General features: G+C 37.2%; 1 protein-coding gene across 6 annotated transcripts in view; it reads left to right on the top strand.

Moving 5' to 3' along the window:
• The window catches only part of MBNL3 (muscleblind like splicing regulator 3), a 129,596-nt gene that overhangs the window by 83,286 nt on the left and 28,643 nt on the right, over nucleotides 1-17,667 (top strand). For 5 of the 6 annotated variants that reach the window (XM_030933919.1, XM_030933916.1, XM_030933915.1 and 2 more), the window contains one exon: nucleotides 12,797-12,961. In XM_030933919.1, coding sequence (XP_030789779.1) covers nucleotides 12,908-12,961 — 54 coding nt within the window. In that variant the 5' untranslated portion in view covers nucleotides 12,797-12,907. Of the gene's footprint in view, nucleotides 1-11,434; nucleotides 11,456-12,796; nucleotides 12,962-17,667 lie in introns of those variants that run through there. The other variant, XM_030933920.1, reaches the window with a different exon arrangement.

Below are 17,667 nucleotides of genomic sequence, written 5' to 3'. Positions count from 1 at the left end.
ACATTGCTTCTCCCAAACCAACTAGCAAAATGCTACTGTGCAAACATTTACTAAAAAGCTGTGTTAACAGATAACATGTTTATGCTAATTGTTCTGCTTCAGGAATTATGGAAGGCTATTTCTAACATTTGATTACCTAGGGCCAGGTGCAGTGGCCCTCGCCTATAATCCCTAGCACTTTGGGAGGCTGAGGCAGGTGGATTGCTTGAGCCCAGGAGTTCTAGACCAACATGGGTAAACCCCGTCGTTACAAAAAATACAAAAATTACCTGGGCGTGGTGGTGTGCACCTGTAGTCCCAGCTACTCGGGACACTGAGGTGGGAGGATTACCTCAGCCTGGGGAAGTTGAGGTTACAATGAGCTGTGATGGTGCCACTGCACTCCAGCCTGGGCAACAGAGTGAGACCCTATATATATATATAAAAAAAAAAAAAAAAAAAAAAAAAAAAAAAAACCACATACACGCACTTCAATTGCCTTGTCTTATTCATTCTCAAGTCATTCAAGATCCCTGGGTTTTGAACAAAATAAATTTGCCATAAATTTGGGCTAGTAACTAGTGTCTTGACATACCTAACAGCCAGTTGATATGCAGTCTTTGTTATAATCTTAGAGGGTAAGTGGTGGCCTAGACAGTATAAATATTTGAACCAGCTCCTTCCTCTATTTAGAACTATCACAGTATTATGAAGCAAAGTATCCTGATTGAGTATGAGCTCTGGACACAGAGCACCCAGGTTCAAATCCCAGCTCTGCTACTTATTAGTTATGTCAGCTTGAGCATGCTTTTTCACTTCTCAGTGCCCCCATTTCCTCAATTGTGAAGATTAAATGAGATAATGCATATAAAGTACTTTGAACAATGCCTGGCATGTGGTAAATCCACAATAAAGTTAGCCATTAATATTCAGGTAGACATGGTGTGAAAAAATTGAAACCAGTTTACAGTATTCTAAAAATCTCTCAAATTAGTTTTGTTTTTTTATGACTAGTTTTGTTTTTAAAATTAGTTTATGTTTTATGACTACTTTCATGATATTAATAGAAAATATAATTTTACAGGGGCCTCAACCTGGTGTCTAAATGTGTATCAACAATTGTCTCATGCCAAGTAACATGAGCTAAAGCTGTATATACAAATATCTGCAGCTTATTCATAAGTGATCTGAATTAGTTAACATCAAAAGGGTCATTTGACCTTATATGCAAGAGTCTAGTATACCAAGTCAATGCAAAACATGAAACAATGTAAAACCAAATTAATAGACTAGTTATCTTTAGTAGAAAGATAAGTGTAAAAGATTAGCACACTGATGTTTTACACTACGTAGTTTCTTTCGTTCTATCCACTTTGTCAAAATCTTTGAGAATGGAATTTGATTTACCTTATATAACAGACATAAACTGACTTTTTTTTTCAGAAAGACATGTTTTCTGAAGTTTTCTAATTTTATCTTGATTTTGAAGAAAAGCACAGTGGAGCTAGAGTAGATTTATTTTATTTATTTTTCCTCACCAAAATAAGGATTCTGCTAATTAAAAGGCACTGACTAGAATATCACCATGGCCTGAATGACCCCAGAAATCTTTTTGTGCTTAATATAAAGGATGCACATTTTTAATGAACACTAAATCCTTAGACATATACTACTCTTTTAATAAGTCTTATTCCAGCTGTTTAAATTGACTAAGGGAGTACAGTTCATAGATTTTGAAGCTAACTAATTAACTCTGTTCTTTGCTTTATTTTTTTCTTGTTTTGGGTGTGGAGATATGCATCCTTTGGCAGTGGTCATATTTCAACTTCTTCTCTGTAAGACCATGAGACATTTATGGTTGAGGCATTGATTTATTTTAAAGCAAAAAGCCTCCCTTTATCACTATTTTCTTTAACCCCATTTCTAGTTACATTGTTTGTGGAGGGCCTTGTTTAGTTCTTTAAATACTGGGAACAGTTTCATCATCATTAAATATTAACTGCTCACTGGAAGCAGAAGGTGAGCTTAATTAAGGTTGCAGTATTTACTAAATTAGACTGTGAGAGGAACATTTTAAGACACACACATATATGAAAGAGAGAGAGAGAAAGAAAAAGAAAAATGAAGTAATCTCAGCAGTTTCTTTAGAGCTTTGTCAACTGTGTTCACATATCTGAAACATTTCATCCCAAATGAAAGTTACATTTTGGATGAAACTTAACATACTTGATAGATATTCATGCCAGGCAGAATAGATCTTTATTTTTAGAAGAGAAAGCATTTGTATCAATACCTTGTTTTCATGTCTGTAGAACAAAAATAAACAGTAAGTTGGCCTAATTTTCAGATACTTTTTAAAAGAATCACTTGGCTAAAAATACCACTTAAATACATGATACATTTAGAGTTTGGAATTTTCCCTGGGCATATGCCTGGTACTCTAAACCACATACAATTGTGTTTTATTTTTAATTAGTAATTATTATGGGAACATAATAGTTGTGCATATTTGTGGGATACATGTGATATTTTGATACAGGCATATAATGTGTAATGATCAAATCAGGGTAATTGGGATATCTATCACCTCAAACCTTTATCATTTCTTTGTGTTAGGAACATTCCAGTCCTACTCTTTTAGTTATTTTAAAATATACAATAAATTGTTATTAACTGTAGTCACCCTATTGTGCTACTGAATACTAGACCTTATTCCTTCTATCTAACTGTATTTTGTACCCATTAACCATCCCCTCCTTATAAGCCCTTGCTAACTACCCTTTCTAGCCTCTGGCAACGAGATCATTCCACTCTCTATCTCTATGGGTTCAGTGTTTTTTTGTTTTGTTTTTTTCTCTCGCATATGAGCAGTATTGATCTTTCTGTGCCTGGCGTATTTCACTTAACATAATGTTCTCCAGTTCCAATCATGCTGTTGCAAATGACAGGATTTTGTTCTTCTTTATGGTTCAATAATATTCAATTGTGTATATGTACCACATGTTCTTTATCCATTCTTCCGTTGATGGAAACTTAAATTGATTCCATATCTGGGTCGTTGTGAATAATGCTGTACTAAACACAGGGGTGCATCTCTTTGAAATACTGTTTTCCTTTCTTTAGGACAGATACCTAGCAGTGGGATTGCTGGATCATATCATAGTTCTATTTTTGGTTTTTTGGAGAACCTCCATACTGTTTTGTTTTTTTTTTTTCAGTGGCTGTGCTAATTTACATTCTCACCAACCGTTGCCTACTTTCCTACAATTTTAATAACAACTTGGCACAAAGGTTTCAGTAGAACTTTTGGTGATGAAATGTATACTTTCCCTAACAAAATATAAACTTAGTCCATGCCTCAAAAGTATTTTAATGGCAGTCCATGTCACCAAGTAAAAACTTTTCTGCATGGAAATTCCATTTTTGGTGTTAGGTTGGTAGTAGGGTAGGAGTGTGAGGAAAATGCTTATTATAAAGTGGAGACATTTGACCTCATTGGGGGATTGAAACATAATTTCACACAGACTAATTCACCCTGCAAACAATCATTTTGATACCATGTTTTACATTTCTTTATCTGAAAGAAGATTCATGTTTAACAAAAGAGGAACTGATTTTCATCTTTGTACTGCTAATTTCAAAATGCAGAGGTAAATCAATAGCTATATCTACCCTTTAAATAAAGTTTGAGTGGAGAGACATGTGGCTGGCTATAAAGACATAATTATTTAATTTATTCTGAGCAGCACATTGAGCCCTGCAAAGATAAATTGTTTAAATCTGAACAATAATCAGTGCCTTTCTCACCTTATACTCTTCATAAATTTGTAAGATATTTTTGCAAATTAAATTCTTCTTTGAAACTTTTCATTTTACTTAGAGACAGGAAATTTAATTTTGCCAAGTAGAAACCCCAAGGTTTAAGGTTGGTGCAAAACTAAAACCATTTGGAGGTGAGGAGATTGCCCAATACCTTCTGACTTCCCAGGTTTCAGGACAGCGAAAACTCACTTGAGACCCTTAAGTCATGGAAAGCCTAAAATAATTAGCATGGTTTCAAGGGGCAGAAGTCACAATGTAGGAAAGCCAGTTAGGCAGAGAAGGCTTGACGTTCTTATTTCAGAAGTTCCTTGACTAAAGCCTTCAAATGAAAGAAGAAAGCCACGGCAACCATTTGGAAAGATCTGACGAAACTTACAGCTTTGAAAAAGGGGTGTTGGGAAGATGATTGTGGGATGTTACTTTGAAATAATAGGACAATATCCATCTTGTTAGCTCTTGGGAGATCAGGGGTGGGCAAAAATGGCATTTCAACAGAAGAGCCATTTTTGGGGAGTTCACTCTGTTTTTCTATTTAAGAGAGAAATCAAAATGAAAATACGAAGGAAAACTAACTTGACCTGTAAAACACCATACAACTTGGTTTAAGCTTTAGTTTCTTTACCTATAGAATGAGGAAGTTGGATTAGATCAGTATTTTCCTAAGGGTGTACTAAAGAGAGATGTTAACGGTAATATGTTGAAAAAAGGGGGGATGGTTTGTGAGTTAAACAATGTTGGGAAATGCTGGGTTAACAAAGGTAACCAGGTTTCTTTACTTTAGGACAGGTGAAAGCCTTTATCATACTCTTGTGTATTGTCAGCCTACAAGAGAAGAATATAAAGTGACATTTCTTATGCCTAATTGACCAGTGAACCCAGCGTTTGAGGTTCCTCTCTTGGTATTAGTTGTCTGTGGTACACACTCTGGCAAATGCTGGACTAAATGATCTCTAAGAGCCTTTCCAGCTTTACTATTTGATCTTTCTATGATATGTCCATAAACATATAAACTTCCCCAGAGCAGTACAATTTTACTACTTCTGACCTTACTAATTCTTAATCTTTGATCATTCCAATGAAAGAGTCTGCATTCTTAATGAAAAAATTAATTCAGGACTGTGTCTGGCAATTGCTTAAATGTTCACAATTGTAATGTGAGGCTATTATGGATTGCCATTTTTCTTGAATATATTATTTGGTTCATTAGAATTAGCCATACCTCTCTACTTTGCGCTCTCTTTTAATGTGAGTAATCAAGTATTGACTGAAAAAGATATCTATGCAAATAATGGCTATTCATCTGCATGCTGTGAATCTGTACCTTTATAGCGCTTATGTGTGCATATAGAAACACGATGCTAAGCAGTTATTTCCCTGCACTTTAATGATTGACTTTTACTCGAATTTGAGTATTCCAAAGACAGGGCTGAAGGGAAAAAAAAAAAAAAAAAAAAAAAAAAAAAAAGATTAACCACCCCTCACCTCTGCACACACAAATAAAAACCTTAAAAAACTTAAAAGCCTCATCTTTATGTAACACTTCATATACTCAAAAATCTGTTTTGTAAAATCGGAGTTATGGGTTAGGCAGGTGTTGGTCACACACCATCCCCCTCTTCATCCTAGCCTAAAGGGGGAGCTCCAGGGGACATCGAGGGTATTTAAATATACTGTTGCGCCACCGGTGGGTGGGAAGGTGGAGTGGCTGCCAGGGTAGCGAGCCGTGTGAAGCTTTTGGTGGGAGGAGCTATGGATCAAAAATTGCTGTCTCCAACAGTCAACTTCCTTAAATTTCCTTGCAGCTGATCAGGTAAGCTGGGGCTGAGAGTGCCTTCTACTTTACTCTGGGCAAATGAAGGCCTGGGAGAGCCTGGGCTGATTCCATGGAGAGGGCTGCTAAGAATCTTAAGGTAAAGAGGTAAAATGGGTTTTCAAGGATTTGCCTTTATTGAGCTCAAGTCATCAAGGCAGAAGAACAGAGCGGGAGAGGGCTGCCAGATAACATACTGTATGGGGCATACTTCTACTAAAAAAAAAAAAAAAAAAAAAAAAAAAAAAAAAATTCACTGTTTATCTGAAATTCAAATTTACCTGGGAGTCCTGCATATTTATTTGATAAACCTAGCATCTCTAGAGAGGATCCTAAGCAGAAGCCCTAACTGGGGAATAAAGGGGGCAAGCAGCTGGTACCCTCTTTGTCCTGACTTCTAAATCGTTGTGGCAAGTGAGTGGATGGGGTGTCCAGAAAAAGGAGATAAAGAAGCCTAGGACCAGGAGATTTCACTAATGGGTCAGAGAGAAGCACCTCCTTATGTTCTTAATGAAGTCTGTGTAGAAGGAGATGTTTGAAATTATATGATTTTATGTGTTTTATTTCTTGGAGTAACAAATTCAGTACCATTACTTTTTCTCTCCCTTTTTTCCCATTCTTGATGACAGTTTATGTTGGCAGCTACCAGCTGCTCTAAAGACAGCGTCTAGGAATACTTTGCATCAGGAATGCCTTCTGACTTTTGATAACTTGGTACCAATGTGCTTCGTTGTGTTTGGGTTTTAATTTTATTCTGGTTGGCTGGTTTGTAAATAGATGATGCATTTTTGATGAGCTTATTATTGACCATTCAGTTAATATTTTTCTACAGCGATGGACGGTATTCGATGAGAACCAAGGTAAAAAGTGTGTAAGTGGGGTGGAATAGGGCAGGAAGTAGATTTGGGTTATTAGTGAGGCAGGCTTGCTTTCACTGTGAACAGCTTCTGGGATTCTTAGTGTTATTTGCTGTTCAAAAAATTTCTAAGAAAAAGATCAAGCTCATGATCATTTGAAAATAAATGTTTAACGTAAACAAAGCTAAGCGTGGGTCATGAAGTAAAGCCGCAAACATTTTTCTTGTAAGAAGGCATATGCATTAGAGAGCCACAAGAAGGCCCCACCTGCTGTGATTTTCCTAAAGCCACCTTTGTCTTAGTAGCTTCAGGGAATTTGACTTGCGGCTTGTTCAGAGAAATTCAGGATGGGGGTGGGGCAGTTGGAGAACGCAGTTTTTTTCTAAACTGACCCTGGAAATGCAGGGCCCTCCTGGGCAGGCCCAGGTGCTGATTAGATATGGATCTGCTGCTGGCTCCTTTATTCGTCCGGTGGGGCCCTATATCCTGAGGGCCTTTGTGGCCAGAGACCCCTTGGAATCAGACCAGAGTTTGTGTCTGTGGGCCTCATGGATTCGTGTCACTTCTGGTTAAGTTATACTAAATTATCAGGATGTTTCAGCTGTAATGGTCACATATTCCTCAGGGTCTATATTCATAGGAAAAAAAAAAAAAAGTTAGGAACTAGCTATTTTCTGGACCTGAATAGAATAACGGTTCATTTTGAACAGACGACCAGGAGCAGCCTCAGTCATGTGTTGACTATTGTTCTCTTCTTGGAGGGAGAAGAAAGAACTTGTGAAAGAAAATAACAAGAGAAGCACTTAGGCTTCTAAGGCAGATTAGTGTTATGCCCTATAAAATTATTCTCACAAAGTTCAACAAACGTGTATGGCGGGGCGACTATTCATCAGGCACACACACACATCCCTGGAGATTGAAAGTGGAGGAAGATGTAGTTCTGCCGTTATACATACTCAAAGTCTAATAGAGGAGACAAGCATGCAAACAATTTATCGACATACACAGCGATAAGAGCTACGATAAAACTGAGTACAAGGTGCAGTTGGAAGCACAAAGAAGGGAGAGATAAATGGAGGCAGGAGTGGAGAGATGGTTCCAGGAAAATCTTTACAGAGGAAAAGTCATTTGAACTGAGAATCCATATTGGGTAGTGAAAGTCTGGAAACTTGGCTTATGTGCTTACTGAGCTGCTTATGAATCAGGACAAGTCACTTCACCCCTTTGGCCTTCACATTCTCTGTAAGATAAAGGTGCACAAGATGTTCCCTACAATCCGATTCAGCCCTAAACTGTTTCCATCCTGGGAATCAAATGATCTTAGTGGGCTATTTCCGAACAAAAGTGTGATTGTTGAGCCCAGTACTCCCTTTGTCATTGGGAGATCAAAATGTAAAAGTTCTCTGGAGGCAGATAGGCAAGAAAATTCTTCTGCTCTCCCCCCAGCTTCTCATCTGTTCAAACTTATTATCTGGTTTGCACCAAAGTCATTGCCCTGTGTATGTGTGTATGGGATGTGTCAAGAAAACAGAGTTGGGACAGCATGAAGAAGGTGGGTATAGTGCTGGCTGCAGTGGTAGGGGGTACTTGGCTGGCCCTCTCCATAGGGGTCGACGTTCAGCCTCATTAATTTTGCCTTCATTATATTTAAGAAATGGTTTATCAAAGACTTTTCCCTCTAAATTTCTTGCCTGCATCTCACATTTAACTTAAAAGTTGTATGCAGAATTTTAAGGCTGCTCTTTGTGCATTTATATCAATATTTATAGATGATACATTATTTGGAGGAGAAAATCATGCAGATTATCCATTTTTGTAAAGACAGAATTCTAAGAGGAAGAAAGTGGGAAATTTGGCAGTAGAATGCTGATATCTGGCTAATAACTCATTGTATGTTGATCTTGACTCAGTTTTTTCCTAGCTTTAATAAATCTGTGATGCTTGCAGGAACTAGCCAAATTGGTACATATGATTTGTAATTCTGAAATCACTGTTACTTCCTCTGAGAAGCCATGTCTATGCATGTAAGTATGTTACAGTGGGGCACTATCATCAGAATTCTTTCATTTAATACATGATGATTAAAATGGAGTAACATTTTTCTTCATAGAACAAATCATCTGTTGGGTGCCTTGATTTAACATTTAACTTTTAACTGTTGGCCGTCTAGAAGATCAGTGAGATTATGTATTTGAAAAATAATCCAGTTATAATTGTATTTGAGAGAGGATATTTAGGGTTTTTTTTTTTTCTCCCTAACTCCATATGTATTTGAAGAAGCAAGTCATTCTGCAAACAGCTGTTTCTCTTAAGATACTGTGGCTGACAAAGGGTAATTTGCAGCCTCCCAGGTTCCTTTTCTTATTCTGATGTATGGTAGGGCTTTTTCTCATGAACATAAAGTACATTTCACAGGGTTTTTCTATCACCCAGTGCCTGGGAAGTCTTGTGTCTGACAGACTGACTCTCATAACTCCCTAGACATAGGTGGGATTTGAATCTCTACAATGAGACTTTTCTCTCTTAGTCAAAGGCTTTGTATTCATTTGGGAGAAGCCTGAAGGTAGGAAAAAGGTAATAGATTGAATTTGGGAGGCTTTATAAATGTTCTGCAACGTATCCCTTTGTCTGTCATCAACTTCTTGATGCAGATATACTTCAGAAATGTCATCGGCTATTTTCTCCCCCCGCTTGCTGCTTTTGAGTGCATTTTTCAAAGACAGTCAATGGGAAAGGGGAGTTGGAAGATTCATATGATTCATAGGTGTAGTAGCACTTATTTCAGCAGAGAATCGCTTTCCTGTTGAATCACTTTGCTATTTTCTTAACTCAGTAACACAGTGAAAGACATGTTTTTTAAGTCCAAAAGGAAATGGAAAAGGAGGGAAATTGAGGCAAGCATAAATGAGCTTGCACTCTAATCTCTTCAATGTTTCTTTAATTTTCAGTGTACATGGGATGGGGGAGGAGAGAGAGAGTTAATTTTCATGTCTTGACTCCCCTTAGCTGCTGATTTTAGTATGTAGCCTGCTCTGCCAGAGGATGGCGACTGTTGTAGGTACATTTAAAGAGTCTTTTAAGACTTGGTCTGATACTTTGCACTAGTGTGCCAACTCTGAACCTGTGGGTCTAGATTGGAAGAAGGAGGGCTTGGGACACCATTGACTTGGCTAGGGAAACATGAAGGGTGAATTTTCAGAGCCAAGATGGCTGCTGGGCTATCACACCAAACTGTTATAGACCCATTGTGATAGGGTACCTTGTGGCCCACTCAGAGTGCTTAGGTGGCCTGCAGAAATCATTGGAACTTTCCTAGTACAGAGTCATCGATTTTCCAAAGGACAAAAACAATAGATGATTGCATACTCCACTGGGACAGTCCCTCCCTAATCACCACTCCATCCCAACCTTACATGCTTTACCAAAGCCTTAATTCTACACAAGGATTAAAAAACAAGTGTTAACAGATGTCAAAAACCAAGTTTGTTCTCTCCCAAACACCAATTAAAGTATTTTGGCCTATAATTACTTTTGGGCCTCTTGAAGAATGAACGCTATGTAGACGAGATTTATTATCACCAAGTGTTGTGCATATAAATATATTATCCTGAGTTCTAATGTCGTTTTGAAAAAAACAGGGGCATAGTTTTCTTTTGAAATGTTGTATTCCATGGATAATATAGATATTAAATTACTTGGTCTCCTCATCTATTGTTTGGATACAGAATGCAGATTTTTATTTTATTTTATAAGCTTTCTGGAACATAAGCAGCAGTCTCTGGTAAGGTGGTGTTGCTATGCATTTGCATTGTTATAGAATTAAATTATGGATTCTGTCATTCAAAATAGAAGCTTTATAAATCAAGTAAAATCTCGTAACTAAGATGAATAAGTTTCTTTAAATCTCATGCTGCCTCATATTCCATACTTTAGTTTTATAGCCCAACTTGATATAATTTTTTAAAGTGTAATTCTCTTTTTTTCTATTTCTGTGTACTGCTTTTGCTCTACTAAACTGTCATTATTTCCCAAGAAAAAGCTTAAGATAGTTACTTTATGTAAAGGATAGTGATATAAAAGCACAAAGGCATGTTCATTTCTTTATCTGTATATTGGCAGGAAATGTGCCAAATACAGTGTGTTCTCTCCCTCCCTTTCTTCTTCTCTCTCTCTGATTACATTCAATGTAGATGATATTAAAACTCAGTTGTAACAAATGGTGAAATTCCAATTATTCTTTTTTCTTTCTTTTCTTTAACTTATCTAATGTTTGGAATTCCCAAATATGAAAGACAGTCTTAATTATATAGTTGTGTTTTTTGTTTTGTTTTGTTTTGTTTTTGCAGTGGAGTTACAAATTGTGCTCCATGCTTATGTATGCTAATTGTCTAAACAAGCTATCTAGGTGGCTCTGTAATCCTTAAGCAATACTGCTGAGCTGCCTAATTTATTTTCCCACTACTGTTGTCTAACTACCCCAAAGCACAGGAATTAGAGTGGTGGCCCTAACCGGGAGTATGCAGCAAGATGAAAAATAGTCAAATGAGAAGGAAGGTCAGTAGTAAGTTATTTATACCTGGTTAGGCAGCAGGGTCTCCAAATGCAGCTGCAATTGGTTAAAAAAACAAAAACAAAAAAGACTGAAATTCAGAAGAGAGGTCGGGGTAGAGATAGAGATTTAAGATCCGAGCAATTGTACAAATAGATGGAACTTTGAGACAACTTAGTCTCTCCAGGGAAAAGAGATTAGAGAGGAGAGCAAGAGGATTTAGAACAGGGCCTTGGGGAAATCTTTAATGTTAGGGTGTGGGAGGAGGAAGAGAAACCCTGAAGTAGAAGTATAAACTAGAATGCTTGGCTGTGGAAGTCACCAAGTGCCACTGCCTCCATCAGCTGTTAATTCTGAGCTGGATCACCTCAGTTATGTAGATGGACAGTGGAGAATCTAGGAACTGAAGATCCTTGTGACTTTCTGCCTTGCATCACGGTGGGTGTAAAAAGAAGCTTATGGTTTCTCTTAGGGGTACATTTATGGGGAAAAGACCCCCATTATTGTGATTTAGCATACACAGGGGTCTGCTTACACTCATTATATATGTTGAAATTGTGTAGCTATTCCTAGGCTACTTTTAAGAATTTAGGAGGATTAGGTTAACATGATTCTTAACTCATACTACCAATAAATTATTCTTTCTCCAAGATTTGCATAGAAATACAAAAGTACATAAAACTAAGATAGCATTTGATTTTGTAAACATTTTAATTTAATTAAATGTAAATTGAGCAATGGGAAAAACAAAAAGACAAACTCAACAGAAAACAATGATGTGTCTTTTAATCTCTCACACTGACTTTTAAATTATACTCAGCTTCTTGACAGAGGAGGTAAAACAATAGAGCCACCTTGTCCTAGTGATCTAATATTTAAAAAGAGCAGTTGCAGTGCATCTGGGTTTGCATTATATGTAGCTCTAGAAAAGTTTTGAAGGACACATCTTGATTCTCAATGACATTATAGGAATGTTTTAATAACAACTAAACAATGGAGAAGCCATTGCATAAACTGTGTAGGCATCATAAATAAGGAAACTGCACATAGCATGTGTTGAATGAAAACACTTGGTGAACAAACTCATTTTTCTCTTGGGAATTCAGGTGGCCTAGCAGCTTGCACTCTTTGGTCCAAAAAAAAGCTGCCCTTTTGCTCCCCACCTTCCCCTCCCCCAATAACCTCATGTACCGGTAAGAATCTTAGCATCTATGGGAAATAGAATTGTTTGCAGTTGTGCTTTCTTAAAAGGTTTATGGTGGAGCTAGTAATCCAAATAAGAGAGAATCATTAGCTTCTTTGAATAGTGCTTATGAGTTAAACACAGTAATGGGTCACATTGTGACAATGTGATCAACAACTAGTCCAGTGACATCCTTTGCTGCTACATAGTAAACACCATAATCAGCGGCCTTGCCAGCATTTAGGTGACACCAACAGCATGTTTGATTCCATGGAACTGACACACTATCCTGCCTTGAAAGTGCTTAACATCAATAAAAACATTCAATTAGCTGAGGATCCAAAATACACTTTGGTCTCCATCATGCAAGTGATCTAGGGCCATTGTCTCCGGAACCTAAAGAACAAGATGGCTGCCGGGCATAGGGATTTATTATTTCATTAACAGACTGTCAGTGAATTTCAGGGTATTTCTTGCCGTATATGGATTCAAGATGAAGAGTTTTGGAGCTTAGATTGTCCCCAGATAATGGAGTCCAAAATGTATCTATTTGTGTATAGTTTTAATTAAATATTTTCCCCATTCTTCATTGTTAGGGTCGGTGTACTCGAGAGAACTGCAAGTACCTTCACCCTCCTCCACACTTAAAAACGCAGCTGGAGATTAATGGGCGGAACAATCTGATTCAACAGAAGACTGCCGCAGCCATGTTCGCCCAGCAGATGCAGCTTATGCTCCAGAACGCTCAAATGTCATCACTTGTAAGTCACAGCTATGTTTTGAAAATTGCCAGTAAAGATCTACAGTGGAATAACCTGGCAGGGACTTGCGGAAATTAGTTGCAACAGGATTTAGGACACAAACTAATATGTTCATTGACACTACAGAGCTGTGCACTTGAAGAGAGCAGTCAGGTGTGTTGCACTGAAAATCTGGCTGCATTTATGCATGAGTTCAGTTTATAAAAGAATATGGATAAAGGAGCAGGGGCATTTTAAGATAAGGAGAGTTGATTATTATTACATGGGAACCTTTGAATTCTAGGACATTAAGTCAAACAAATTTTCTTGTTCTTTGATGAGGATTTTGGTGTTTTTTTGTTTTGTTTTGTTTTGTTTTGTTGGTTTTTTTGAGACAGAGTTTTACTCTTGTTGCCCAGGCTGGAGTGCAATGGTGCGATCTAGGCTCATTACAACCTCTGCCTCCCGGGTTCAAGTGATTCTCCTGCATCAGCCTCCCAAGTAACTGGTATTACAGGTGCCTGCCATCACACCCAGCTAATTTTTTTGTGTATTTTTAGTAGAGACAGGGTTTCACCATGTCCAGGCTGGTTTCGAACTCCTGACTTCAGGTGATCCACCTGTCTCGGCCTCCCAAAGTGCTGGAATTACAGGTGTGAGCCTAGCCTGTTGTTGCTTTTAAACAAACTTTTTATTTTGAAATAATTTTAGATTTACAGAAAAGTTGCAAAGGTATTAACAGTACAAAGAGTTCCTATATTACCTTTCACCCAGTTCTCCCCACTGTTAACATCTTATATTACCCTGGTAGATTTGTCAAAAGCAAGAAACTGGAATCACAAATCATTACTATTGACTAAACTCCAGACTTTATTCAGATTTCCCCAGGTTTTCTATTAATGTAATCTTTCTATTCCAGTGTCTGATTCAGGGTACGAAAGTGCATTCATTTGAATTTTGCCTCCCCTCTCTTCTCTGCTCTGTGACCATTTCTCAGTTTTTCCCAATTTCCTATGATCTTGATGGTGGCTTTCCCTTAACTTAGCTACAGGGTTTCCCTATGCAGAAATTAGTAAGATTATGTCATTCTAGACAAATATCTACTATTTTGTGGATTTGCGAGTTTAAATGGATCCTTTATAAAGTAATTAAGCTGTATCTGTTCATATTGTTCTATTGAAAATTCATCTTGTCCCTATGCCTTAAAATATAAACTTTCATTTTGCCTTTACACCTCTTAGGGTGAATTGAAAACTGTCCCTTTTCTGCTATAGTTCTTCAGGCCTCACATTTAGCTCAGTGGTGCCTCATTCTAATTCCAGCTGACCTACTTCCTTTAAACTATTAACAGGATAAATTTGAAAATCCTGTTACCTTTATTTGTTACCCATTTAATCAACGACTACAATGAACTTGAAAGCTGAAATATGTATATAGTATTTAGATGCAATGAAAATGTGGGAGGACAATCTGCTGTCAGTAAAGCCTATCTCATTATAAAGTTGATTCTCAGAATTCAAGGATATCTGTGTTGATATGGAAACCTTTAATGAGTACATCTTTATGGATATATGCAAAAACAGGTGGGAGAGGCAATGATGAATCACTAAAGGTTTGCACCATACTTTTTCCAGAATGTCTAGACAGATTTAAGTAAAATAAATAGATGTCATGTTCTGTACTATTAGTTTACCAAAAAGTTTTGCCTTGGAACTCAGATTAATTATGTTGGTAAATTAGTTCCTAGAAGGTGAACTCCTCGAAGCTCCTCTTTGACCCTCAGTAATTCTTTACATCTTTGAACTCCTTGCGCAAACGCTTTTTCTGGGCTTTCACATACTGATGTATCTCAGTCCCTCCCTACTTCTAAGGGCAGAGGGAAGATAAAGTCTTTTGGATACTGAAAATTGCTATGAACAAAACCACAGAGAAGTGAACGTGCTTGGTAAGTCCAGGAAATGTGAGTGGCTGGGGAATAAAGCAAGGCAGCTTTTATTTTTTTCCCCAGTTTTATTGAGGTACAATTAACAAATAAAATTGTGTATATTTTAAAGTGTACAGCGTGTGATGATTTGTTAGATGTATACATTGTGAAATGAGATGACATGGATGAACTTGGCAGGCATTATGCCAAGTGAAATAAGCCAGACAAAGAAAAAACAAATACTATAATATGATCTCACTCATATGTGGAACCTTGAAAAAACTGAATGCATAGAAACAGAGAGTAGAAGGGTAGTTGCCAGGGGATGTGGGTGGGAGGGGATGGGGGAAGATGTTCGTCAAAGGTATAGCAAGGGAGATTTTAACTCACAGTTACTACTCTCAGCTTCTCATGGGATGTCTCAATTTCAAACTGAGCAAAGAATAGGAAGCAGATTTCATTATCAGACACCTGAGCCCAGTGTTTCCTACAGAGCTGGAGCATTTATCTTTTCAAAGGTCGAGGAACAGCTTCAGGGTAGTAGTGAAATGCCTTGTTTCAGGGAATCAGAGAGCAAGAAGTGGGGTAAAGTAGAGGTACAGAGGAAAGCCGTTCTATTCAGCCTCTGCTAGAGTCTCTCCAATTCAAGTCTCAACCCTTCAAGTGTTATTGATCATGCTGGCTCACACTGGAGAATAGGGAGTAGCTTTTTTGAGAATCCAATAAGAAATCCATTGTGCTTTCCAGCCTCTTCACTTGTGCTTTCTAATTTGATTCTCTATCCTTTCTATGTTAGAATACGTTTCCCTATCTTTTCTTCAATGAGGGTAATTTTAGATTTCAGATGATGGAAGATGACTGATATGATTCACAGGAGTACAATTTATTTTATAGAATGTTACAAGATACAAGGCATTACTTAGAAGTCCCAAGGGAACAATTGGAAATTGCTTCTCTACCTTGTAGATTATTTAATGATAGCTACTATGATGCGATGAGCTGCTAAATGATTAATTCCTGCAGTTATTATGTGTACAAAAATCTAACTCTGAGATGGTTGATATGTTCCTCTTCTATGGTCTAAGGAAGCCACTTTATAGGCATGGTGTAACTGAGCTAGTGTGAGCAATTTTAAATAACATTTACCAGCCTGATTTGGAAAAAAAAAATTTCTTTGTTGTAGATCTTGATATTATTACAGAAGTAATGTATGATTTTACTTAATTTCTCTGGTACCTACTCTCCCTCAAACAACTCTCTATCCCTTTCAATCACCCCCACCCAATAATCTGATTCTTGTCTCTAAGATAGTCATGCTTTTGTTTAAGAAATTTCCAGTCCTGATATTTGTAGAGTTGCATATTAAGACCCATTTGTATCACTGGCTTGAACTTCATGTCTTTCCACAAAGAATACTTTGATCTGTTTCTAGGATACCAGAAGAGCACATCTGCCTTTGCAGAATTGAATATGGTTTGCTTATTATAAGCCCCTAGATAAAGGGAATGTCAACCTAAATGCGATGGTACCTAGAGAACAGATTCTGTTGAGTGTAACTGAACAATGAATAAAAGCCACACCTAGTCAATTTGGGTGGAATGCTTGCTGGAACAGGCAAGTTTGTTCACTCTATTAAACAGATCTGAATTGACATTTGCCAGTATAAAAGTCCATCTCTGACAGCTTTTCTTTTTGGCTTTATTAAGGAAGTTCAGCAGGTGAAACAAAAGGTGTGACTACCTAGTATTTTCCAATGCAGTTTAAAAGTGATTGTTCCTGATGTTCCCAGCAAAAAAAGTATAAGTTGAAGTATCCCCTTGCCATAATCAGGAGGCAAATACAACCAGTATAGAAGAATATTAGAAAGAGTAGGAACAGTGGATTACCCTGAAGCAAAGCTAATGTTTTAAAATTTTGGTTTTACAATTAGAAATTTTAGTTATGAGAAAAGATTCTCACTACTGGATGTGGTGTATGTATTTATAAAATGAATATGATATTACAGGCTGTTAAAATGTTTTATTTGGACATTTTGCATATCTACACCTGTCCCTATCCAAACTAAAGGAATACCTGGGAAATTCCTCTAGTTTATCTCTTTGAATGTGGTGATTCACACGGAAACAGATCCTGACACACAAGTGAACTTGACTCAGTAGAGTGTATTCATTTGATTATTTATATAGAGATTGTTGATTCAGCACATTTGAGGTTGCATTGGGGTGTGCCAAGTCCTCAGGTTCTGTTGTATGCTATTCATGGCTGGCATTCCTGTGGCTAAGTTACCAAGTTCCAAACCATGAAGGCCATAAACAAGGCTTCCTCTCTAGGTTTTCCTTTATCTCAAATTGAATCATCTGATGTCTGCCTGGATCCCCCTCCACCTTTTTACATCATTATCATAATTCTATTTACCAAATATATTTCTCATAAACAGGCTTATATGTTTATCTCACATTAATATAGTAAGGAATGAAGGTGATGTAATGCTTCAGAACCAAGAGAAAAAAATAATAGAAAGTTCAAATAGGTACGAGGAAGGGAGATATACTAATTAATGAATATTATTTTTAGACTCATGTTTTTAATTTTTTTTTTCTCTTTTACTAAAGGGCTACAAGGTGTTATATTACTTAGGTATATATTACTTATAAACTAAGGACTAGAACAATTTTAAGTGACTAGAGATAAAATTGGAAAATATTTATTTACTTTTTAATTTTTTTTTTTGAGACACGGTGTCACTCTGTGGACCAGGCTACAGTGCAGTGGCATGACCATAGCTCAATGTAGCCACAAACTT

This window comes from Rhinopithecus roxellana, chromosome 7, assembly GCF_007565055.1.
Source record: "Rhinopithecus roxellana isolate Shanxi Qingling chromosome 7, ASM756505v1, whole genome shotgun sequence".
NCBI classification, from domain to species: domain Eukaryota; kingdom Metazoa; phylum Chordata; class Mammalia; order Primates; family Cercopithecidae; genus Rhinopithecus; species Rhinopithecus roxellana.
This window is presented reverse-complemented; position numbering and strand designations above follow the sequence as displayed.